Below are 27,290 nucleotides of genomic sequence, written 5' to 3' on the forward strand. Positions count from 1 at the left end.
CTGCTGTCATGCCTTCTTTGTAATTGCCCAGGATAGATCTTCAGAGATGTTGACACACAAGAATTTGAAACTGCTCACAATTTCCACTGCTGACCCCTCGATGAGGACTGGGATGTGTTCCCTTGACTTCCCTTTCCTGAAGCTCACCTACTCTTCTTGGGCACTGGTATGATTGTCGCCCTTTTGAACCAGGTGGGAACTTGCAGCTGCAGCGATAAGTCGTTGAAGATGTCGGCTCCTCTGGTTTCCTCCCAGATCCCAAAGATGTAACAGGGAGGATACTTGGTCTTTGTACATTAACCCTAACCTAGTCAAGGGACAGTCAGGTTTGTCAGGGGTTCCTGAACTGCGTGGCTTGGAAGGGCGGAAGGGCCTACTCCCTGCTGTATCTCGAAAGGGCGGAAGGGCCTACTCCCTGCTGTATCTCTAAGTATATAAGTGTTCCTGTACACCCCTGCCAGTTGGTTGACACAGGTTTTCAGATCCTTATCAGGGCTCCATCAGGGCATGATGCCTTGCGAGGGTCAGCCTCTTCTAAGATTTTCTGATGTCGGCCTCAGACAGATCATTGGGTCACCAGGTGCTGCAGGGATTTGCACAGGTATTTTATTCTCCCTTTCAAAATGGGCGTAGAAGGCTTTAAGCTCATCTGAGGGTAAAGGATCACAGCCATTAACGACGTTAGGTTTCACCTTGTAGGAACTAAGGCCTGCAAACTCTGCCAGAGATGACATGCATCAGATTCCATCTCTAACCTCAATCAGAATTGTTTTTTCATCCTTAAAGTAGCCTTCCGTAGGTCGTACCTGGACTTCTTGTACAATTCTGTATTACCAGTCTTGAACACTACAGATCTAGCCCTCAGCAGATGTGAATATCCTGGCTTTTGTTTTGCGTATGTCTGGTATGACCTGGACTCATCCAGAGATGTTGATGAAGTTGGTGATAACTGTGGCATATTCATTCAATCTCGAAGATGAACCTTTGAATATTGTCCAGTCCACCGACTCAAAGCAGTCGTGTCAGCGCACCACCACCTCCTTTGACCATGACTTCTTGGTCCTCACCACTGGTGCTACATCCTTTAGTCTCTGCCTATACGTTAGGAGTAGAAGTACAGCGAGGTGAACAGACTTTCCCAAGTGTGGGTGTGGGATGGCACAGTAAACGTTCTTGATGGTGAAATAACAGTGGTTAAGTGTATTGGCTCCTCTGGTTTCCTGGTGATATACTGGTGGGTAGCTGCTCAGAGACTTCAAAACTGACCTGGTTGCAATCATAGGGAAGGCATCAGGGTGTGCAGTTTCGTGCCTGATTACATTGCTCAGCTCCTGCAGTGCCTGCCTGATGTTAGCCTGAGGTGGAATGTACACTGCTATCAGGATGATGGCAGAAAACTCCATTAACAGATAAAATGGACAATACTTGACTGTTAAGATCATCCAAGTTAGGTGAGCAGGACTGAGGCAGGACGGACACATTTGTGCGCCACGATGAGTTAATTGTAAAACATACTCCACATCCTCTGCCTTTAAGAGAATAAGTCTGCAGTGTTGAGTCCAAAATGGTAGAGATAGCCATGTTTCCATGAAGTACACAGCAGTCCCCAATGTCTTTCTGGTTCAGCAATCTTGCTAAGGTCTTCAATTTTATTCACCAGCAGGATAGTTGTGAGGGTCTAAAGCCTCTGTGTTTCAGTGGTATCCGTAATCCAGCACAGCATCTTGTCCCCACTTCCATTTTCTTACTGATCAATTTATTTGATTAGCTTTTGTCTTTATTTTGTATTTATTGTATTAAGCCCTATGAATAGCAAAGGTGCTTTGAATTAGTCATTTTCATTACCCAGTTGCAGCAGTGGCAAAAGATGACAATGCCAAAGGAGAGGCAAGTACATTCATTAATTACGATGGGAAAAGAAAAACAATTAAAGCAGCAATGTCCTGTAAAATTTGAAAAACATTAGGAAATGGTTATATGTACACAGATAATTAGCTCACAGAGTTATGAGACAAGAGAGTAGGTTAAATGGTCACTGTAAATTGTCCTGTGATTAGACCAGTGTTAAGTAAGTGGATTGTTGGGCGGCACATCTCATTGAGCTGGAAGGACCTGTTTCATGCTGTATCAAAGTTCAAAGTAAATTATCAATGTACACATTACACAACCTTGAGATTCATCGCCTAACAGGCAGCCATGAAAAATAACCAAAAAAAAACACCCAATGTGCAGAGAGAAAATAAACAAATCGAGCAAACAATAAATGCAAGCTCTAATTAAATGTGTTGCGTGGCGGTGAAGTGGCACCTGCATTGGACGTTGAGGTGAGTGGTCCCAGGTTTGAGTCTGACCGCTCCTCACTCGCTGGGTTGAGTGTTGAGCTTGCAACTCAGCCTCGTAAAAAAACCCACAAAAATGCCAAAGAAATGTCAAGGTTGCCGCCCAGTGCACAGAAAGGAGCAACGAAATAAATAAATCAATAGAAAAATAAGACGACTTCAGTGAGATAACTATTTTGGAATTACACAGAGCAATTTTTCACTAGATACGTACATCTTATCTGATTTTACGCCGCCGCCACCTCCACGTACTGCAACTGCTTGACTGTTATGGAAGAATCCACCTCCTCCACGAATTGCACTTGGATGAGTTGGAGATGCCATGGGGGGTTGACCAGGACGGATGGGTTTAGCTAGAGAGAAATAAAAACAATTTAAACCTTATTTGGAGACCAAACAATAATTTTGCATTTGCTACCTACTTTTATAATGCAAGAAACCAATTACCCATTGGATCCAAATTTGAAGCCATTCTCTTCCTTTCTTCCCAGTAGATGCAACCTATTCCCTTTCACATGCCAATCAACTTGAGAGTCCAGTGCCTTCTTGTATTTGACAGATTCTGACTCTCCCCATCGATATCTCCCGCAAATTACAAATACCAATTACACTGACCTAATAACTTAATAAAAATGCCTTTCGGATGTGGAGGAAATCAGAATGCAAATTTGCATGTGCATTTTGTATAATTCATGAAGGCCTACAGCGTACTTACCTTCATTTGCCGATTTCTTGACTTGTATGCAATTGTACAAAACCCTCAGATAGGCTATATCTACAGTATAGTATACTATTCTGGTCACAGTATTACAGAAAGGATATGAAGGCTTTAGAGCTTTGCAGAAGATGTTCACCATGATGTTGACTGAATTAGAGAGTACTAACTAAAAGGAGGGGTTGCACAAGTTTGAATTGCTTTCTTTGGAGCTTCGGAAGCCTGGGCGGTGGTTACCTGATCAAAGTATACAAATTTGCAGGAGGTATCGACGGTGATAGTCAGAAGCTGTCAAATACAAGAGGGCACAGAATTGTCAAATATCAAATACAAGAGGGCACAGAATTGTCAAATAGTGTCAATGGAGTAAAGCTTTAAGGTAAGGGGGGCAAGTTGAAGGAGATTTACATGTATTGTATTTTAAGCACATAGAGTGGTAGGTGCCAGCAACATGCTGTCAGGGTAGTGGTGAGAGAAGATACAACAGAAAGGTTTAAAAGGCATTTTGACATAAGTAACTTAAGGATTATAAATATACAACTACATATGCACTTTAAATAGGCATTATGTTCTGCAGTCACTGTGTGCCGAGAGGGCCTGTTCTATGATGACTATTCCCCAGCACCTTCCCAATTTGGTCTCATACAACTTTATCTCAGCAGAGCTTTACATGGAGGGAATTGGCAGATTGCATTGCAAATCAGCAATTCAGAGCTTTCCATGTTAGTCAATGAATGTGCTTCCAATTCAACAGGCAAACAGAACCTTTGGCATTTGCCAACAAGATGTAATTTCATACTCTGAACCAATGGGATTTTGGTTTGATCAGAACTGATGGGGGCGGGGGGGGGACCAACAATATCTGGCTCCAACCTCGCGACTTGAAATGGGGAACAAAATTACGATATTTAAGCATGAGGAGTGCTAATGATGTCAAATATCCAGCAATACATCAAATACTTAGCATCCAATGGATCTCCTTTCATAAAAGCCAATTTAAAAGGGATTGCACATGTAAATTTACAGCTTGAAGGTTGATTTCACTTCAATGTAACAAACTATTTCCATAATCTACAAAAATAGTTCTTCCTCAACCATAAATAACAGGACCACAGTTCAATTTATTCAAGGGAACAAAGCAAAAAGAGAAAACTGTAGACATCGAAAATACACAGATGCTTCTATTCCTGACTCTTCTGTGAAAGAGATCACTCTGTACTAGTTCCAGGACTCCAGCAAGATGTCACTAATGAACACTTGTAATAATTACAATCTTCTTCTAGTTTCAGGAAAATTTGTTGACATCCACAGATATTGCCTGATCCAAGTACTTACTGCATATCTTAATATTTTAAGATTAAAGAGATCAAATGACTAGATTATGTGTAAATAGTAATACCAGCTCTACACTACTGTTAAATTTCTAAACGTACCAATCTGTGCAGAGTGTACTCTCCTTGCCATATTCTTTGCTCGCACAGCTTCCTTGATGCGATCTACTTCCTGCTGGTAGCGCTTGCGATCTCGAGCTGCATTCTCTTTCGCTTCCTTTAACGCGGACTCCAAAGCCTTGACCCTTTCAGCTGTAGCTCTAAGGCGTTTCTCCAATTTTGGAAGTTCACAACGAAGGTCTGCATTATCTCGTACCAACTGAAGTATAACATTAAAATTAGAAACTACGATGAGATTTCATCAGGACTTCATAAAATTGCAACTTAAATGTAATGAATTGAACAATACCAATCTCCATGCAAAAGATTATACAATATTTAAATGGACTGAATTTGCACTGTTTCATCTATGTATAAAACACCAATGATGTGCAATTAACATATCAATGACTGTTAATGTCTTCATATCTATAGGAAATACTTTGTGGATCAACACGAGTGTTAGAATTCTAAAAGTTAAAATAGGAATAACAGCAGTCCAGTATAAAAGAATGCCCATTGACCATTTTAGTCATTTTTTATTTATCATACATAATAGAAAAAAATTTTGATGATTTCTGCTTGATGATTGTAAGCTTGCACACTATTTGGCAGAATAGTCCTATAACTGGGAAATTTAAAAATTCTGCCGCTTTTAAACTGCTGAGATCAAAGGAAAATTGCTACCAGTAAATTTTAGCTTCCAAGTCAATAACAACAGATTATACAAACCTGCATGGCTTTGAATGGTTTTCTAATCTGAAGATATATCCACAATAACAAAACTATAAGTAAATTCAGGACAACAAAGATCCAATTGCTTTGACACAGTGTTGCTAATTTTGCTCATCTGTAGGCTAGATCAAAGCTTTGTTTAAAAAGGCAGCATAAATTCTTGGACACTTTGAAAGCAAAGCTCCAATCCTTTTAAATTTGCATTTATTGACAACTGGACGTGTGTGCTTGTTTAGACATTAGGGAAGTCGTCCGCTAACCGGAGAAACTCTGGATACGATGTACCTTTCCTTTCCAAATGAATAACAAATATAAATAAGCTGATTAGGAACTAATGCTTCTGATGTACCTGTTTGTGAACCTTAGTGAGCTGTTCAAGATTGTTCTCAAGAAAGGAGATCTTTTGCTTCTGTGCAGCACTACCACCAGTATCATCAGAATCCATTTCAGCACTCTAGGGATACAAAATACACGAAAATTGACAAAATCAGATAATAAAACAGATTGAATACAAGCTTTCATCACAGTAAAACTGTTTCAATGAATTATTTGACAAAATAGTGCTGGCATACAGCTAGTATAGAAGAGAACACCCCAAGGCACTCCAGCTCACAATATTATACTGAGCTACTGTGCTAACAACACCCATTTCCTTCTGGCTGCACATGGTACATAGCCCTCCATACTCAAGTGCTGATCTAGTAGCCTGTTAAATGTCTCTACCACTACTCCTAGCAGCATATTCCGGACAGCCAGCACTATGTAAAAACAATGTCACACACATCTCCTTTGAACTTTACCCCTCTCGTCGTAAATGTATTCCCCCTAGTATTAGACATTTTAACCTTTGGGAAAAGTCTCCAGATATCTCCTCTATCTATGCCTCACAATTTTATAAACTTCTATCAGGCCTCCCTGTAATGAAACAATCAGTATTAAATGCAATATTCCAGATATGTCCTAACTAGAGTTTTATAAAGGTGCAGCATAACTACCCTTCTCCTGAACTATGCCATATGCCTTTGTTACCACCCCACTGACTTAAACCATAGAAACTACAGCACAGAAACAGGCCTTTTGGCCCTTCTTGGCTGTGCCGAATCATTTTCTGCCTAGTCCCACTGACCTGCACACGGACCATATCCCTCCATACACCTCCCATCCATGTATCTGTCCAATTTATTCTTAAATGTTACAAAAGAACCCACATTTACCACCTCGTCTGACAGCTCATTCCATACTCCCACCACTCACTGTGTGAAGCAGCCCCCCCCTAATGTTCCCTTTAAACTTTTCCCCTCTCACCCTTAACCCATGTCCTCTGGTTTTTTTCTCCCCTTGCCTCAGTGGAAAAAGCCTGCTTGCATTCACTCTATCTATTCCCATCATAATTTTATATACCTCTATCAAATCTCCCCTCATTCTTCTACACTCCAGGGAATAAAGTCCTAACCTATTCAACCTTTCTCTGTAACTGAGTTTCTCAAGTCCCGGCAACATCCTTGTAAACCTTCTCTGCACTCTTTCAACATTATTTATATCCTTCCTGTAATTTGGTGACCAAAACTGAACACAATACTCCAGATTCGGCCTCACCAACATTCCAGCTCTTATACTCAATACTTCGATTAATAAAGGCCAATGTACCAAAAGCTCTCTTTACGACCCTATCTACCTGTGATGACACTTTTAGGGAATTTTGTATCTGTATTCCCAGATCCCTCTGTTCCACTGCACTCCTCAGTGCCTTACCATTAACCCTGTATGTTCTACGTTGGTTTGTCCTTCCAACGTGCAATACCTCATACTTGTTAGTATTAAACTCCATCTGCCATTTTTCAGCCCATTTTTCCAGCTGGTCCAAGTCCCTCTGCAGGCTCTGAAAACCTTCCTCACTGTCTACTACACCTCCAATCTTTGTATCATCAGCAAACTTGCTGATCCAATTTACCACATTATCATCCAGATCATTGATATAGATGACAAATAACAATGGACCCAGCACTGATCCCTGTGGCACACCACTAGTCACAGGTGACTTGTGTGACCACAGGGAACTATGGACTTGGACCCCAAGATACATTAATACAGCTGAAGGTCATGTGATTAACTCAGTACTTTCCCTTCATCTCCCAAAGTGCAACACCTCACAGGTGCCCGAATTAAACTCCACCTGCCACTTATCCATCCATAATCACAATGAAGCTACACTAGCCACAATACCACCAATACATGTCATCTGCAAACTTACTAACTGACCGATCCACATTTCAAAGTCATTTATATACAATCACAAAACAGCAAATGTCTCAGTATGGATCCCTGTAAACATTAGTATTCTAGCCAAAATAAAATCCATTGCCCACTACCCTCTGGATTCAGAATTGGCCTGCTTTTAGAAGATAAAAACAGGCATGCCACTCCATGCATTTGAGCCTACAATAAGGGATCTTGTTGAATAGCTTACCAAAATCCACATAGACAATATCCACAACTCTAATCTTCATCAGTCATCTCAGTTACTTCCTTGAAAAACTCAATTAAGTTAATAAATTCAAAAAATGCTGGTCAACGCAGCAGGCCAGGCAGCATCTATAGGAAGAGGTACAGTCGACGTTTCGGGCCGAGACCCTTCGTCAGGACTAACTGAAAAAGAAAGCTTCCTTCAGTTAGTCCTGACGAAGGGTCTCGGCCCGAAACATCGACTGTACCTCTTCCTATAGATGCTGCCTGTTTTTGTGTGTGTTGCTTGAATTTCCAGCATCTGCAGATTTCGTGTTTAAGTTAATAAATTATCTGTTTCGCACATTTTCCAAATACTTATAAATCCTATACCTACGAATCCTCTCCAGTATCTTCCCTGCTACTGATATAAGACTCACCAGTCCATAATTTCCAGTATTATCCCCATTTCTCTTCTTGAACAAAGGAACCTCAGTTACCTGACAGTCCTCAGGGACCTCGCCTATGACTAGAGACTTAATCAGCAATTACTAGTGTTACATAGCTACGAAGAGTACCAAACAAGGCCCATTCTTCAAATGCTCGTGCCTTTATTCTCTCCTTGGGATCTGCTTACTTGTTAATTTTGCCAATCAGAATCTACAGGATTCCAGTTAATTGGGCCATCAGTTATTCAGGATAATGCTTAAAAACTAATCAAAAATATAGCTGGGATTCCTTTTGTTTATTTGGGACACCATGCTGCTTAATTTGGACAGGAGACTGGGCTGAACAATTTTTAACTAGCGTTAGTTGCATGCACTTTTGTGGCCATAAGATACTACACCTTGCTGAGAGCAAAGAGTCTTTAAGATGGTATCAGTTGTGCGGGCTTGCGTTATGTTATCTGAGATGGCAGATGCTTATTCAAAAAGTAGTCATTTTTGGTCATTTTGATTTTTATTTTGACTTGAAAAAATCTTCAAGATGTCACAAAAAGATTTGATATTTGCTGAAAAAATTACCATATTGGATCAAATTAAAAGCCATCTGCCTAACACCACTCATAAGCTGGCAGTGATAACTGGATTTTGCAATGCCGATTTCTACAATGCTGATGAAGCGGACCTATTTTTATTATGCCAGGCCGGACGGCTCCCTTTTCTATAAACATGCAACACTATCAGGTTCAAAGAAAGCAATGGATTGCATAACTATTGTGTTATTCAAATATGTCAGGATCTGATAAAAGGAAATTGTTGGTTTTTGGGGAAAGCATTAAGCCTCAATGCTTTAAGAGGCTAAGAATGGATAGTTTACTCATCTGTACTCGGTAGCTGCATTGACTTTGTTCATTTACAAATAATCAAAAGAACACAGCAGTATACATTTCTTTCTTCCTTCTTTCTTTCCACAAGCCATTAGACTTTTGAATTCACATGTCTGTACATTGCAACAGTATCCTAACACGTTTAGGAATAGATGCAAGATGTAAATAAATTCTAATGAATTCCTCCATCAATAACTATTAGGAACTAATACAGTTTTATAGAACTGTAGTAGCATTGGTAATGTTATAATTTATTCTGCATTTCATTTCAACAATGTGTTACTCAGTTAAAGTATTAGTGTGTCTTTTCATGAAAGTAGTTCAGAAGGTATAGCAACTTTGCCCAATTGGGACAGTCGCTCAATTGAGCCAAAATGTACTGGTCCCAATTAACTTGAGTCCACTGTATTGTAATTACCCCAACTGTAAATGCTCAATTTACAAGTTCACCCTTTGGATTTCTCCATAATTTGGAACATCTTTCATAAGCCCCTCCTAACAAGTTTGCTTATTAAACTACCAACCTTAAAGTCCTTTATTTAGTTATTATCAACTTCCTTATTTCTAAATAAAAGAGCCTTAGTTTTTCCTCTATACTGTGATTACATCTGCTCAAATCTGGTATCAAGACTTACGAACACCTTCTACGACAAATTTCTGGGGTCCAGCTGACCAAACGCAAAATCAATTAGTTTGACAGCATTGTCACTGAGGATCTAACCATTTTACAATCACTAGTTGTAGTTTAGAGATTGCTGATAAAAACTGTAATTAAGGACAAAGGTGAAGTATTTACTTTATAAAATGGAAGCATGGAATACCAAATACTGGCTGAATTATTGAACTAGTCCAGTAATTCAGAGGTCTAGGTTAATACATAACATATTTGGGATTAAGTACATATATTGATTTCAGGTTAAGACCCCCCGATTCACTCAGTGCTTTTTGAAAAGGGTAATTAGGTGCAAAGCCACTTATTGAAAAAGCATTAAGTTTTGAATTAGGAAAGTATTGTTAAATTTATATCGCATACTGGAGTTGGCCTCTTTATTTAAGAAAGAGCATACACGCCAGTCAAAAGGAAATTCACTAGACTTATTCCTGGGATGACGGAGCTGCCTTATCACTAGAAGTTAGGTCCATATTCTTTGGAGTTTAGAAGAACAGAAACATCTTATTGAAGCATACAAAACTGAGGTCGCTTAATAGGGTAGATGTCAAGGTGTTTCCAAAAGAGGGGTGAAGGTTAAAAAATTAAACCTGAAGTGCACAGGATCGTCTCTCACAAAGGATGGCCAATCTTTTGAGTTCTCCAACCTATAAGGAAGTGGTGGTTAGATCATTGTGGTGTTTAAGAGGAAGCTGATGATTATTTGGAAGATCCAGGAATTGAGGTTACGGTGAGCTGGTGAAGAGATTGTGCTTGATGAGATAACACTGAATGTTAAAGCAGGCCAGAAAGAGCAAATCACCTGACTCTTGCTACCATTTTCTAATAGACAGTGGCACTTCAACCCTACACTAACCTTTTACTGGTTTCTGAAGTGCCCTTGCAAGTTTATCAAATGGTGAATAGCTTCTCAACGTGTACCACAACCAAATACTGTTTCTTTTAAAAACACTCAGAAAATGAGCAGATTACATGTTAAATTACATGGTGTCACAAACATTGACAAAATGTGAGCAATTAATCCACCCATCTGGGAATAATTCAAGTATCATACAATTCATCCAAAACAAAGTTAACTACAGGGCACATTATAAACCAGATTAACATCACCATAAATGGAAAACATTCCTCAGGTACAAATCATTGTATAGAAAAAGGGAGATGGGCTACTATTATTGAACAGTATTTAAAAACACAAACTAAAGCACATTTATAATTCTCAAACTGTAAATGTGATGCAATTGCAAATTTAAGAGTTTTAGCTTTTAAAAGCTTCAGTCATCTTGACTAACAGCTTACACATGACCTCTAGTGGTTCCAAATGTCTACTGCAGCAGCTGTCTGAGACCTCCAGAGAAGTTCAAAGTATATTTATCAAAGTATATGAATCATATATAACCATACAACCCTGAGATATCATTTATGACTGTGTGGATAAGCACAGCTCCAATGCCATAGTTAAGTTTGCTGATGACATCACTGTCAAGTGGCCGAATCAAAAGTAGTGATGAATCAGCATATAGGAAGAAGATTGAGTGGTGCCACAATGGTTCTGTCCTTAGCTCCAGTGTGGGAGAAAAACCTGTGTGCAAGCAAACTTTTCAGCAACGAATATATACCAATAACAAGAGGAGGGGAGGAGAAGATGGCGGCGCAATGCAGCGCGTGCGGCTGCTCCAAAATGATATCGTATCTGTAAGTAGGATGCTGTGCACAATCCTGATTTGATGGAGACAGCCGTGAGAAGCACAGAGGAACATTTGGAGAAACTTCTGAAATGCCTGCTTCACTGCCACTGCTACTGTGCGATCAATAATCTCCAGAGGGGAAGGCCCCAAATCCTCGCCTTTGCCTACTGCCGGGGCCAGGGTCGAAGCGCTCGGCAGAGATGGTGCACGGTGTCGGAGGCTCGAAGTTTTCGGATGGACTCAAGTGTCGGCTGTAGTTGGGTGCTTCCAGGGTGCTGCATCGGCAAGTTTGCAGCGCTGGAAGCTCATGGCAGGAAGAGAGTTTCTCTTCCTTCTACCGTCTGCGTGAGATGATGGGACTTTCGAGAGACTGAGACTTTTTCTTACCGTGCCCATGGTCTGTTCTATCAAATTACAGTATTGCTTTGCACTATTGTAACTATATGTTATAATTATGTGGTTTTTGTCAGTTTTAGCCTTGGTTTGTCTTGTGTTTCTGTGATATCATTCTGGAGGAACATTGTATCATTTCTTAATTCATGCATTACTAAATGACAATAAAAGAGGACTGCGTGTCCTCATAATCTAATCTAATCTAAAACTATTTCCTGGCTCATTTGAGAGCATTGACTTGGAGTCCGTTCTGACTGCAGTTTCTAATGGTTGACGGCAGGATTGTTCCAGTTCAGTGGGAATGTAAATTTCAAAAACTTTTTTTTTTTTTTGAATCCTGACATCGTCTGAAGAGATACCATTTATTACCCATCAAAACTGTACCATGAAAGTGGTAGTGAACCCCTGGTACTGCTCCAGGCCTTCTGGTGAAAGTGGTGCATGGTAAGAAAGTCTAGGATTTAGATCCAGCAATGACCAGCGAGATATTTCTAAGTAAAGAGTAGTGTGCAACTCAGAGGTGGACCTGCAACTGCACTCTTGTCCTTCTTGGTGGGTAATGTCATGGATTTGGGAAGTGTTTTCAAGAGTAGCCTAGGTGAGTAACAACTGCAGCCACGATGTATCAGTCTGGGGGGGGGGGGGGTGTGGATGTGATGCCAATAAAATGAGCTGTTTTCTCATGAGCTTCTGGTAATTATTAGACCTATATTTTTCCAGTCTTTTGTCTAGATGGTGGAAATATTTTTGTGTTTCAGGAGACGAATTTTGAGCAACAGAAGATCAGGCCTTTCACCTGCTCTTTTAGACAGTATTATTGTGGCTAGTCCAGCTGACTTGTCAAAGATGATTCCTAAAAAATAGGGATTCAGCATTGGTAATTACATTGAATCTCAAGGGTAACTGGTTAGATGCTTTTGCATTACATTTTTTTGCCTGGTAACCTTTGTGACAGGATGTTACTTGCTAAATTGTGTCCATAACTTGGGTTTGTTTGCTCAGTTGTACGTAGAATTCTACTTCTGACATTAGGATGAAAGGAGGGGAGGTTATTGATGAAGCAGCTGAAGATTCCTGGACCTAGGAGGCACTTGATGTCCTGGAGCTGAGGCAACTGATAAACTACAATCATCTTCCTCTTGTGCGAAGTACAACAAAAGCCACTGGAGTGGTTCCCCTTTAAAGCTATTTATTTCTGTTTTGACAGAGTGTATATTTAATAAACCATAACTATACTTTGTGGGATCTTCCTTTTTGCATCAGCATACAAAATGGTAACTATAACTCAAGATTAATATATTAAGTATTTAATTAACTCTAAAAATTTAGAGTACCCTGAATTTATAATAAAGTAACACAAGCACAGAATATGCTAGGTCAAGCAGTAAATGTAGGGGGAAGAGACAACATCAATATTTCAGATGGAAGTTTGACCTGCTAAGCATTGCCACCATTTTCTGCTTTTTGGATTGCAAATAGATGTAGCATTTTGTTCTAAACATAAACTCCATCAATAAATTTTCTAGTGAACATGCTTCAGGAAGTTATTGATACAGATATTGCCTTGAGATAAGATAGCAATTTGCATACCTTTTTGACTCTAGTTGCCAAGTCTTGAACAAACAGCTTTCTAAGATTATGGAGTGTCTGGAGTTCTTTTGCCTAAAAGAAAACAAGAATACAACAATCCATTAGTGCACAATAATTTTATTGGACAAATCAAAATTTTTTAAAAAACTGTAAGACCCAAAAAGAAAATCCTTGATTTCATTTACCACTGTCTCTTCTAGTCCTTTGAGGTCCTGCCTTGCTTGCTCTCGACGATCTTGCATAATGCTAAAAGCAGTACAATATTTTATTTAGAATAGATATGATCATACAAGTATTGACATTTTACCTGGACTTTCAAATATAAAGTTCATTCCTGTTTCTGTAAATAGATAAACCACTGCAATTTTCGGTGCCTAATAATGTAATAAGCATTGTCCTATAAATTCTCATTATAATTTAGTACCATTAGAGTTGTAACTTCTAAGAATACTTTATAGTTTGGTTTGCAAATTCAGTTGCCTTGTCATTGACAGATGTATAACTAATCCACTCCACCCCATTACTTACGTTAATTCATGTAATTTACGACTTTTCTCCTGATCCACGGTTTTTAGCTTTTCATGTTCTAAATGTAGTCGCTCCTGCTCCAGCATCATTTTCTGATTTTGGCTGCAAAATGGAAAGAAATTTAATTCACTTTACTTAAATCAGTGAACACTGGTATTAATTTCTCTGATTAATTTATATCCCCTCCCCACTTGTGTAACACTAACAAATTAAAAGTTTGCAAGGAAAATTATATTGATAACTTAGCAGTTAACATTTAAATCTCATCCAACTGTATCTTTTGGGCATCAAGTAGGGTTTGAATCAATTATCTACATGTACCACTGTACTATTTTTTTATTTAAAATAAAGATGAATGTATAGATGGGTAACATTGATCCAGCATGACTCATGAGTTTAAATGCTTTTGGCTGGTATCAACCCAAGAGGCAAAGGCAACTTTAATGTTGTTAAAAATGCACTGCATGTTTGTCTAAAAAATAAGTTTTCATTTGTGAGAAATTTACCAAAAAATACCATGGATTCAGAAATTATTTTAAAGAAATATAAAAACATACAAAAATCTTCCTATCACAGCTGTTTATAAATTTACTGTGCATTAGAAACATACTCTTGAAGATCAGTGATGAGTTTCTCCTTCTTTTCAATCTCATCCCTTAAACAGCTGATCTGTTTTTGGTGCGCCTCACGGTGGCTCTGCATTTGTTGCTCTACAGCTTGCTGTAATGCACAAATGAGTACGTATTAATGTCATACAGAAGTCTGATCCTGAAAAATGAACCAAGACTAAAAGATTGTTTTACAGGCTTTTTTTTGAAATAAATTAAAGCTTAGTTTCAGTGGTGTTACCTTCACTTCAATTGCAGTTTGTACTTTGTTCAAGTGTTCCTTTTCCATTTCATGTACTTTTTCTGTGGATTCATAATAATTACCATAATTATCTTTGCAAAATTTCAACATTATCTAGTTTACAAGCTGAATTTATCAAGATTTTTTAAAAATTAATCACATAAACTATAAAACCAAGATAAACTTTCCCCAAACTGAAGAACAGAATTCAGTGAAAATTTCTGGCCATTGCAATGAAGTAAACGATTTCCTGGAAAACCAACTCAGTGTACGTTTTGGTAAGTCAAATGGCCAGGGGTGGGTAGAACATACACACTAAATGATAGTAAATGTTGATGAACAGTGCCTAGGGGTTCAAGTCCACAGTTCAATGGTCAATGAGTTAAGTAGTACGCTTGCCTTCATACATCAGAGCACAGAATATAGGAATCAGGGTTATTTTACAGCTTTACAAAATGGTGGTTAAGCTGCATTCGCAGTACTATGATGGTTCTGGTCACACAAAGGAAGGATGTGTGCCTAGATTCATGGGGATGTTGCCTAGATTGGAGGATTATTTATGGGGAAAAATTGGATTGGCTGGGCTTGTTTTCCTTGGAGCAAAGGAGGCCAAAGGATGAAGGATTAAGTTTGAGGAGATTTGGTATGTCACCACAGACTCACAAATCTCTACAGGTGTACCATGAGAGCATTCTAACAGGTGCATCACCATCTGGTGCAGAGAGGCCACTGCGCAGGATCAGAAAAAAGCTGCAGACAGTTGTAAACTCAGCCATCTATATCATGGGCATTAGCCTCCCCAGCATTGAGCACACCTTCTAAAGGCAATGCCTCCAAAATGTGGCATCCATCATTAAGGACCCCCATCACCCAGGAAGTGCAGTCTTGTCATTGCTACCACTGAGGTGCTAGTACAGGAGCACACTCTGTTTCAGGAACAGGTTCTTCCCCTCCGCCATAAGGTTCCAGCATGGACAATTAAACCATGCACTGCATCTCATTTTTTTCCCCTTTTTTTTTTAAACACTACATATTTACATTTTGTATATTTGTGGTTGTAACTTACAGGTTTTTATTATTACGTATTGCATTATCCTGCTGCCACAAAACAAATTTCGTGATATATACCAGGGATATTAAAGCTAATTCTGAATCTATGGAATTCTCTTTCCTAAGGGCTCTGGAGGATCAGTCAATGAGTTTATTCAAAACCGTGATCACTAGACTTCTTGATATTAACAGAATCAAGGGACATCCAGGAAAAGGGCATGGAGGTAAAAGATCATCCATGATTGAATCAGACTGCTTTTATTCCAATTCCACAGGTTCTAACACATTACTCATTTCAGTCAAGGCCTACAAAATGCATTACATTCCGTGTATTCAATTCTCCTTTCAATAAATTTTAGACTGTAAAACTATTCAAAATTAATGAGCATTAATCATAGATCCAAAGTCCCTACATTAGAACATTAGCTCCACAGATAAACCCAAAATCCATTTTGCTAGAAAAAGATATGAATTTTGCTTCTGGAAGAAACCTGAAATCTGTGAATTTCGCACTTACCTTGTGCTTGAAGCTTGACCAAATCTTCATTTAGCGAATCAACAGACTCCTCTAGATGTCTCTTTTTATGCTCAACATTTTGCAGATATTCTGTGAGTGACTTGATCTTTGCCTCGTGCTAGGATCATTAACAAAACAAATAGTTCACCATACCACTGAAAGACCAGAAGCAGCAAACTGTCTCCCAAACTCCCCATAAACAGCTAATAAGACTGCAAGTCCTATCTTGACTTCATCAACCTCCTCAGAACACAGCACTGGAATGGAAGCAAGTCGTGCTTAATCCTGAGGAACTCACTACAAGAAGAATGGAGTAACATTCACAAAAACATGCAAGTTTTCCCTCATGTCTCCAAGGTGACAGATACCATTGTTTAAACTTGGGTGTGGTTAAATTTATGTAGGTTTCAACCTGAGATACATTAAAAAATATATAGAAAACTAAGCTTGTTCCCTACCCCACACCCCCCTCCGCCATCATTTCCTGTCATTGAACATCAATACAAGCTTTTAAAGAACATATTTGACTGGCACTTTCATTATCTGAGAAAAAAGTGAGGGAAAAACAAACTTAGCTAAGTTTACATCAACTTATCAATCACAGCATCAACTGACATGAGAATCAAATACTACAATTCTATTTTGTGATGATTATAGTTTAGATTTCATGCAAAAGCAGAAAAAAATGACAAATGCACACTGAATACACTAATTATAATTGTTTTGTTAAAATACTTCCTTACAGGATAGTTACTTTCTAAATGATATGTCCGCTCATTGTTAAGTCTGAGAGAGTCAATTACTGTCCACTATATAAACAAAGTGATCAGACTCAATGCTCAAATTATTGATCAAGCTGACTAAAACAGTGGGATTTGATAAATTCTACAAAAGTGCCTTCTCTAAACATCCCTTTGAATAGAAATTATTCCTTGTAAGATAACTAAAATTAACCAGCCAGTCTTGAATTATTCCATCAATTACCTGAGAGATGCGAAGTTGACAAGCTGCCAGTTCCTTTTCATTCTCTTCTAACTTCTGGTTACTCTCAACTTGCGTACCCTCTAACTGCTTGCAGCGTTTTACCATGGTCTTCACTTCAGATTTCATTTTACTAATGTATAGCCGTGCTACTGTAAATTCCTCATCCAGAAGGCCACTTCCTTCAGGCTGTGGAGAAATAAATTTACATTCATGTACCTTCTTATAATGTCAATACTGCTCCCAGATAAAGAAGTGTAAATTAATGTGATATGTAAATAATCAGCAAATTGTGACTCAAGTTTTCAAGATGTCATTTGTATATAAAACAGTTTTATCAGTCATTCTGCTGGGAGGAAAGACTACACACTACCCGACTTGTATAGTATTTCCATGCAAGATTTTAATGTTCTCCAAAAAAAGAATCAAAATATGAATTAGTGACCTGTTAATGAGATGGTAGAGAGTACAGATTAAAGGATATCTTTAACATGCTGGGTTGAAGAGTGAAAAAGGAAGGGAACAGAAAGAAGGACTTCCACAAACCAGGAACAAGAGAAAATCTCAGATGCTGGAAATCCAAGCAGCACACACAAACTCTGGAAGGAACTCAGCAGGCCAGGCAGTATCTAGGAAAAGAGTAGTCGACACTTCAGGCCAAAACATCGACTGTACTCTCCTAGATGCTGACTGGCCTGCTGAGTTCCTCTAGCATTTTGTGTGTGTTGCTCAGAACTCAGGATCTTGGCTGCTACAATGATGAAGTATCCAAAAAAAAAAAACTGGACTGCAGAGATCAGGAAGGATTACAGGATTTTAGTGTGACAATTGCTTAGAGATTGAGGATATTACCAAGTAGCAAAACCATCTTCTCGAGCTTTTCAGCAACATGCCGTGTTTTAAACCTGATTGACAACTTACCATTTACAAGGCACCTATTCTTCTGAGGATTATGTCATTCAGCCCCTCTACTTCCTGTAGCAATCAACTACTTCAAAACTGATCTGCACTTGAATTCCACTTTTCCAAAATCACCCGATGTAAATCAGTGTACTAAAATTTTGACTGTGCCTACATCTGCATGCTCTATGCAAAAATTGTTTCACAACATCACTCTTAATTAATTGTCCTAATTTTACCATCATGCCCTCTTGTCCCAACTTACCTCCCAAGACAAATAAGCTTTGAATCTAATATTTCTGAACTCAGATGTAAAGAATACATGGAATTTATATGACATGTCCCAGAATTAAATCTCTCATGGTATTTCAGGATTCTCTGGAGAATCTACATTATACTTCCACGGGAATATAATGGGAGCCTGTATAGCTGCCATATGTCAGGTTGATTCGAAGTTTAAGAGATAGCATGGCTTGGTATGGCAACTGCTCTACCCACGATAGCAAGAAAACAGCATTGTAGATTTACCTCAGAGTATCACAGAAGCCAGCCTACCCCTCCATGGACCTGCCTACACTTTTCCACCCACCCCAACAATCCTCTCTTCTCCCACTGCCATCAGGTAGAACATACAAAAGCTGAAAGTGCCTATCACCGGACTCAAGGAGAGCTTAGATTCCACTTTTATAAGACTACTGAACAGTTCCGTAGTGCAATGAGATGGACTCAACCTCAATCTACCTCATTATGACCTTACATCTCATTATCTACCTGCACCATTTCTTTCTAGCCGTAGCACTTCATTCTGGATTGTTATTTTACCTTGTACTTCCTCAATGCACTGTTGTAACAAATTGATCTGTATGAAAGACAGCATTTCCACCAGACCTTTGTAAATAAGTGGTAACAATAAAACCAATTTAGCTACACAGCATCTCAGTATACATTTAGAATAATGCAGATAGTGCATTGTGTCGCTATCCAATGCTCAATACTTCACCTACTTCAGCCAACATCTGGAACTGGAAATTCTGCCCCTAAATATGCAGTCCACACAATTTCACTACTATTCCATCATCTCAAAACAGAAATAAGCACTTTTCGCTACATGATGGGAACAAAATGATATCTGGAAGGCTGCTTACATCGAGAGCTTGCAGACTGATTAGTTTTTTTGGACCTTGCATTGTTCTGCTTTGAAAAGCTTTAAGATTCATACACACATTTCAAACTTCAACTTGTTTCTAATAGATAATATTTTGGTTTTAGTGTTAAATTTATTTGAAGACCTTTTGGATATTCTGAAGTAAAACAAAATTGTAATAGCAAACTTTTTTTAGTAACCCATTTTTGGTGCCATTGCCCAATAGCAAATTATGCCAAAATTCTTAAATAACAGAAAATTATTAATAGGGGAAATTCAAACTTTGAACATATACTGCAATCTTCAGCTTGAAATCAACTTTTCATTCTATTAGAGTAATTCAGAGATCTGTAGTATGTTAGCTCACTGGCTCATTTATCTCAATTAAAAAAAACTATAATCAAACAAAACAAATGCAGAGGGAAATTTGCACTTTATCAACCAAAATTTAGTACTACAGAAATCTCAACTACCCAATTTAAGAACACTAAATACTTAACAGATCAAGCCACATCTGTAGGGAATGAAAAAGAGCTATGGTTTCAAGCCAAATACCCTTTTGTCAGAATAGGTCTGAACCAAAATGTTAACTGTTTCCGACCTGGTAAGTATTCCCAGTATTTTCTGCTTTTATTTTAGAAACATTGGGAGCTGGGGATTGTAAAGCTTTGAATGTCAACACAGCAGTAATATTTTATTCTCAAATTCTTAAGGCAATAAAAAACTGACTCTCAGATAACCAATAGGAACCCTTTGGCCGACAGTCACTATCTGAAAAATTAACTTTCCAGATTGTGTTCCTACCTTAACATCATTGTTTCCAACTGCAATTCCAATTTCTGCAAGATCCTTTAACAATGATGTCATCATTTCAGTCACTCGTTTTTTCTGATGATTGGTCATTTCCTTCAGTTTTTGCAACTCAGCATCAAGTGATGTCAATGTCGCCTGCAATATCATAATTAGTCCAATATGAAACCAGTAGACTTAAAATACAAAATGAACTAAGCAAACTAAAAGAAAATTAAGCTAAGCCAACCGAGAATGAACAAAAGGTTTAATTAGTGTGGCAGCTACTGAAACCAGAGAAATACCCTACCACACAGCATAAAAGTTTTATGATAATTATTTAGCATAGAATTTTCATTTTTATAGCACACCATATTTCAAGCTACCAGTCCAGGTTTTTATCTAACTTTAGAAACATTGCACCTAGTGCAAATTCTTACCGATTTTTGACCCAGTTCATCATTTAGTAACTCAAATTCCCTTGTTTTGTCTTCTACTTCTTGTGATTTCTGGTCATAGTTCACTGCAAGTTCTTCCAAGGCTTGCAATACTTCTTTCACTTCCTCTTTGGAGGCATCATTCTCAGCCTGCAGACGATTCAGTTCTGATTGCATATTATCTTGATCTCGCCTGGTGGATGCCAGAAGCTGTGTAATGAACATCATAGAATTTTTTAAAAAATACAACCTGCTCCAATCTACAAAAGTTACATGGCTTCAAAAATTCAAGATGTTATAAAACAACGGCTGCAATACTCAAGATATTTTATTCCAAGATATATACAGTTTCTCATTAGTCAGATACATTAAAATTTCTCAGTAACTTAATGTGCTTACGTGCCATTATACTATAGTAATTAAGTAGTCTCCAGTACAAGTTCTGATCTGTTCCCATTTTGTCAGCAAGAGTAAATAGAGTAGTAGTGTTATAGTAGTAGCACAAATGGCCTAGATGACCCAGGCAGGAAGCAGAAAATATATTAAAACTTCAGAATCACTAGTTACATGCATGGGGCTCTGTTTAAAAAAAAATGCTGTGTTGCTTGATAGAGGTGTTTAAAATTATGAGGGGGATTGATAAAGTTGACGTGGATAAGCTTTTTCCATTGAGAATGGGGGAGATTCAAACAAGAGGACATGAGTTGAGAGTTAAAGGGCAAAAGATTAGGAGTAACATGAGGGGGAACTTCTTTACTCAAAGAATGGTAGCTGTGTGGAACGAGCTTCCAGCAGAAGTGGTTGAGGCAGGTTCGATGTTGTCGTTTAAAGTTAAATTGGATAGATATACGGACAGGAAAAGAATGGAAGGTTATGGGCTGAGTGCAGGTCAGTGGGATTAGGTGAGAGTAAGAGTTCAGCACGGACTAGAAGGGCCGAGATGGCCTGTTTCCGTGCTGTAATTGTTATATGGTTATATGTGTTCCATGATTGAATAACTTCGGGATAAATAACTGCCTATTGGAGATTTTAAAGAGAAGGTAATCAGCAAAAATATCAATGCTCAAGAAACAAGCAGTGCCCATCTTCTTTCAACTATGTAATTATGGTTCAAACTTACTTCTTCTTGATCCAACATTTGCTGCTTAAGTTTTTCAACCAGCTGGCTCTGCTGGTTGATCTCTTCATCCTAGAATCAGAATTATAGAAATATTCTGCATTTAGTGATTTATCATCAAGGCTAACATAACTAAATATTTCCTTGTACAATCTGAAATATTATGTCAATATTGCATGCTCATGAAAGGCTACAGGTGAAATGTTAACCATTTCGCACCATAGATACTGTACGACTAATTGAATATTTTCAGCATTTTGTTTTAATTTCTGATTTCCAACCATTCTAATTATCCTGGCTTCTAAGAACTGAACAAAGTAAACGAGCTTTCATGAGCCAGTTTTGTTTCATATCTGTGTTTTTGGTATATAAACAGGAGATGAATGAAATTTAAATTTACCAAAGAGACAGGAAAAATTATACTGAAAATACTAAATTCAAAACCGGAATGGATGATTATTTGATATTGTCCTCAACGGAGACTCCAAGAGAGCATAAATGGAAAATGATGTGCTTTTCCCCAAGTATATGCTGGGTTTCAATGGAATAACTTAATAGGCCACAGATGGTATTCAGCGTGAGAATGGGATGGAAAATTAATCTGACAGGTTTAGGATCCCCTAGCCAATTGAACAAAGGTTTCTGCAAAATAGTCACCTAACCCTGCATTCGGTTTGCACAAATGAAAGACTACATTCTTGACCACAGTGTGCTAAATTGGAAGGCAAATAAACCACAGCTTCATGTGGAAAGAATATATTTTTCTTATTCTACTACAGTTAATACTGATTCATTTAATCATCTTCTCACAAGTGAACATAATGACATTCATTTTACGCACGCGATACAGTTAACACTTTAAAATACTCAATCACTTGTCAATCCAAACTCCCAAACTAAATTTAAATACTGCTTTTCCCTTTGAATTATATTAACTCCTACACCAGACTTCACATTAAACTTGCTTTACAATTAGCTGATACTATCAAAAAACATCTAATTTTACAATTACTGATCTTAATACTGAATGGATGGATGAAAATAAGTTGAGCAACCAGCTTGAAAGTCAGACCTTTTAACATCCATAGTGAGAAGACCAATTCAATATTAAAATCAGTTACATAATAGATGTTAAAAGAATTTGATATTTTCCATTGGAAGGTTGAAGGAATAATTCAAATACAGAAAAGTTAATTTCACAGTTAAAAATAATTACTTAAGTTGATGCTTCTCCGTGCCACTGATAGGGGACGAAAATTGCAAATTGGCCTATTATATACCTTATCATCAAGTTGCTTGTACAGTTTAGAAATTTCTGAATCCATCTTCAGTTTTTCAGCATCAGTGAGTTTGACAGTAGGAGGTTCCTCTAGTTTGTCATTAGTGAGAACAATCTCAAGTGCTTCTTTGTTTTTCTCTTTGTCATACTGTTCTTCCAGAGGTACAGTCTCACCTTTAGTAAATAACATCAAGCATACAAAATCATATCCTGGTTAACCAGTTCCAAATCATCTCATATGATGACAAACTAGTCCTAAAAATTATAATACAAATGAACAGCAATGTTAACAACAGAAGCTTGCTGGACAACTATTTTTGAAAAGATAATGATCTTTGAAATCTTGAAGTCAATTTGCTTTGCCTGCAATGAGTCTCAAGTAATCATTAACATGTGGCTTCATAGGCTCAGGAATCGAAGGTTTTATTTCTTGAAATTTATCTGGACTTTCATCTTTGCCAAGAGATAGGATGATGGTAGGGTTAGAGCAAAAGACTCACGATGATACACTCTGCATTTTTGTTAAATGACAGTCCAATGAATAGTAGTCCATTTATTTAAATATATGACCTCAAAAAATTGTTAAAAGTTTCAACAAGTTTAATTTTGAGAGAGTTTTTTGTATTACAAAATTGAATGCTTTCTGGGATCTGAATGGCCTAAACATGACAATTGTTGATACAGAGATGCAAAGATCTCGACTCTAAACTTCAAAATAATACTGATAAACTAAGGCAGAACAAATTTTAAAGGAGAACTTTGGAAGAAAAAAAATTATGAACCAGAGCAAACACGAGGAAATCTGCAGATGCTGGAAATTCAAGCAATTCACACAAAAAATGCCGGTGAACGCAGCAGGCCAGGCAGCATCTATAGGAAGAAGTACAGTCGACGTTTTGGGCCAAGACGTCCACTGTACCTCTTCCTATAGATGCTGCCTGGCCTGCTGCGTTCATGAACCACAGCAATTGACTTAAAAACTAGGATACCTTTTCGCCATCGATTGAGCTCATTTTCAAGCCATTGTATAGTATTTCTCAACGTCTTGTTCTTGTCCTTTTCTCTCTCGTATTTCTTCTTCCATTGTTCTGCTGTTAGCTCAACATTAACTGTTACAGTATTCTTAATAGTCTTGGCTCTAAGAAACAAAAATGATTAAACTGCAAAACTTTTATATAACCTAGAATTCCTCAGACACAAATAAGCTATACTCTATATTATCTTGTGGCCTTCCACTGGAGGTCAACCATAGATGCTACATCCTAGCTATCCATGTTATTGGTGCAGTGTTGTCTGTGGCTGACAAGACTGATGCAAGAGTGGCAGTCTCTATAAGTGGTCTTAGCCCTACTGGAGATGCAGCTTTCCTTTATATGGATCCATGTCTTCTGCCACTTTCAGGAATTTTTCCTCGCCTAGCTTAAGGTGTTACGGGTCTTAAGGTCTTCTGCACCTGGTGCGGCTGGCTGCAAGTTCCGCCTAGACACAATGTTGACGTCCAGCGCCTTCATGGCCCACTTGCAGATATCCTTGTAGCGCAGTTTCAGGCAGCCAGCAGTTCTCTTGCCTGAAACCAGCTCACTGAAGAAGATAGCTTTTGGGACGTGGCCATTCTGTATGCGGCAGACTTGGCACAGCCTATGCCATCTGAGCAGAGTGTACACGCTAAGGAGGCCAGCATAAGAGAAAGCCTCATCGTTGGGTACTCTGTCTCTTCAGGAGATGCCCAAAATGCAATAAAGGCATCTTAAATTGAAGGTTTTGAGCCTTGTTTCTTGCTTGGTATATTATACTGTTATACTTTATACTTTATTGTCACCAAACAATTGATTCTAGAGTGTACAATCATCACAGTGATATTTGATTCTGCTCTTCGTGCTCCCCAGAGTACAAATCGATAGTAATATTAAAAATTTAAATTATAAATCATAAATAGAAAAATAGAAAAAGGAAAGTAAGATAGTGCAAAAAAAACGAGAGGCAGGTCCTGATATTTGGAGGGTACGGCCCAGATCTGGGGTCAGGATCCGTTCAGTAGTCTTATCACAGTTGGAAAGAAACGGATCCCAAATCTCACACCTTTTATATTTGGGGCATTAACTTGAAAAAGGTATTACATTTTGTTCATGATACTTAAGACTCCATACATCTTTTCTAATGAACTTGCACCCAAATAGGGAAAAGAACCAAGAATAGGCATTCCCTACCTTCATCCTGGAAAGCTCAAGTGTTAAAAGAAATTTTCATTAAAACTAATCATCTGACCTTCAGAATATTCCTTGTTCTCCAGCTGCTTCACCACTTTTTCTGATGAAATCCTCATCTATGCTACAACTTTAGACCTCCTGTAAATTTGCAAATGACGCCACTATTTGTTGGCAAAATCTCAGATAGTGACGATGAAGCATACAGGAGTGAAATGAATCAACTGGTTCAGTGGTATTGCAACAATAACCTTGCACTCAATATCAGCAAGAACAAGGAACTACTTGTAGACTTTAGAAAAGGGAAATCGGGAGAACCCTTACCAGTCCTCATCAAGGAGTCAACAGTGGAAAGGGTGAGCAGCTTCAAATTCCTGGGTCTCAACATCTCTGAAGATCTATCCTGTGCCCAACATATTGATGCAATTATGACAAGGGTATGCCAACAGCTATATTTCATTAGGAATTTGAGACGATTGGGTATCTCAAAGACTAACAAATTTCTGAAGACGTACAATGGGGAGCATTATGCATCATCACCGGGGATGGGTAATCCAATGCACAAAACTGAAAGAGTCTGCAGAGGATTGTAAACTCATCCATCATGGACACCTTAGAAACACAGAAAACCTACAGCATAATACAGGCCCTTCAGAGTGTCCTATAGACTCGGACACCAAGACCCCTCTGATCCTTCACACTCCCAAGAGTCATAGAACCATAGAAACTACAGCACAGAAACAGGCCTTTTGGCCCTTCTTGGCTGTGCCGAACCATTTTCTGCCTAGTCCCACTGACCTGCACACGGACCATATCCCTCCATACACCTCCCATCCATGTATCTGTCCAATTTATTCTTAAATGTTAAAAAAGAACCCACACTTACCACCTCGTCTGGCAGCTCATTCCATACTCCCACCACTCTCTGTGTGAAGAAGCCCCCCCTAATGTTCCCTTTAAACTTTTCCCCCCTCACCCTTAACCCATGTCCTCTGGTGTTTTCCTCATTAATACCATTAATACTATATTCTCCCATCCTATTTGACCTACCAAAATGAATCACCTCACACTTAACTGGGTTGAACTCCATCTGCCACTTCTTGGCCCAGTTTTGCATATCAATGTCCCGCTATAACCTCTGACAGTCCTCCACACTATCCACAACACCTCCCATCTTTGGGTCATCAGCAAACTTACTAACCCATCCCTCCACTTCCTCATCCAGGTCACTTATAAAAATCACGAAGAGTAGGGATCCCAGAACAGATCCCTGAGGCACACCACTGGTCACCGACCTCCATGCAGAATATGACCCGTCTACAACCACTCTTTTGCCTTCTGTGGGCAAGCCAATTCTGGATCCACAAAGCAATGTCCCCTTGGATCCCATGCCTCCTTACTTTCTCAATAAGCCCTGCATGGGGTACCTTATCAAATGCCTTGCTGAAATCCACATACACTACATCTACTACTCTACCTTCATCAATGTGTTTAGTCACATCCTCAAAAAATTAAATCAGGCTCATAAGGCACGACCTGCCTTTGACAAAGCCATGCTGACTATTCCTAATCATATCATGCCTCTTCAAATGTTCATAAATCCTGCCTCTCAGGATCTTTTCCATCAATTTACCAACCACTGAAGTAAGACACACTGGCCTATAATTTCCTGGGCCATCTCTATTCACTTTCTTGAATAAAGGAACAACATCTGCAACCCTCCAATCCTCCAGAACTTCTCTCGTCCCCATTGATAATGCAAAGATCATTGCCAGAGGCTCAGCAATCTCCTCTCTCACCTCCCACAGTAGCCTGGGGTACCATCGCATCCGATCCTGGAGACTTATCCAATTTGATGCTTTCCAAAAGCTCCAGCACATCCTCTTTCTTAGTGTCTATATGCTCAAGCTATTCAGTCCGCTGTAAGTCATCCCTACAATCACCTAGATCCTTTTCCACAGTAAACACTGAAGCGAAGTATTCATTAAGTACCTCTGCTATCTTCTCCGGTTCCATGCACACTTTTCCACTGTCACACTTAATTGGTCCTATTCTCTCACATCTTATCCTCTTGCTCTTCACATACCTGTAGAACGACTTGGGGATTTCTTCAATCCTGTTCGCCAAGGACTTATCACGGACCCTTCTGGCTCTCCTAATTTC

General features: G+C 38.7%; 1 protein-coding gene across 1 annotated transcript in view; it reads right to left on the reverse strand.

The window, feature by feature from the left end:
* LOC134344472 (kinesin-1 heavy chain) overlaps positions 1-27,290 on the reverse strand; it is a 108,054-nt gene that overhangs the window by 21,561 nt on the left and 59,203 nt on the right. The window contains exons 11-25 of the mRNA XM_063044342.1: positions 23,913-24,061; positions 22,925-23,097; positions 21,648-21,716; positions 20,531-20,737; positions 20,106-20,249; positions 17,261-17,446; positions 16,277-16,394; positions 14,710-14,771; positions 14,471-14,580; positions 13,861-13,962; positions 13,518-13,578; positions 13,333-13,404; positions 5,569-5,673; positions 4,488-4,704; positions 2,554-2,692 (exon numbers count right to left, since the gene is read on the reverse strand). Of these exons, the coding sequence (XP_062900412.1) occupies positions 2,554-2,692; positions 4,488-4,704; positions 5,569-5,673; positions 13,333-13,404; positions 13,518-13,578; positions 13,861-13,962; positions 14,471-14,580; positions 14,710-14,771; positions 16,277-16,394; positions 17,261-17,446; positions 20,106-20,249; positions 20,531-20,737; positions 21,648-21,716; positions 22,925-23,097; positions 23,913-24,061 (1,914 nt within the window). The remainder of the gene's footprint in view (positions 1-2,553; positions 2,693-4,487; positions 4,705-5,568; positions 5,674-13,332; positions 13,405-13,517; positions 13,579-13,860; positions 13,963-14,470; positions 14,581-14,709; positions 14,772-16,276; positions 16,395-17,260; positions 17,447-20,105; positions 20,250-20,530; positions 20,738-21,647; positions 21,717-22,924; positions 23,098-23,912; positions 24,062-27,290) is intronic.

Source organism: Mobula hypostoma, chromosome 3, assembly GCF_963921235.1.
Source record: "Mobula hypostoma chromosome 3, sMobHyp1.1, whole genome shotgun sequence".
Taxonomy (NCBI): Eukaryota; Metazoa; Chordata; class Chondrichthyes; order Myliobatiformes; family Myliobatidae; genus Mobula; species Mobula hypostoma.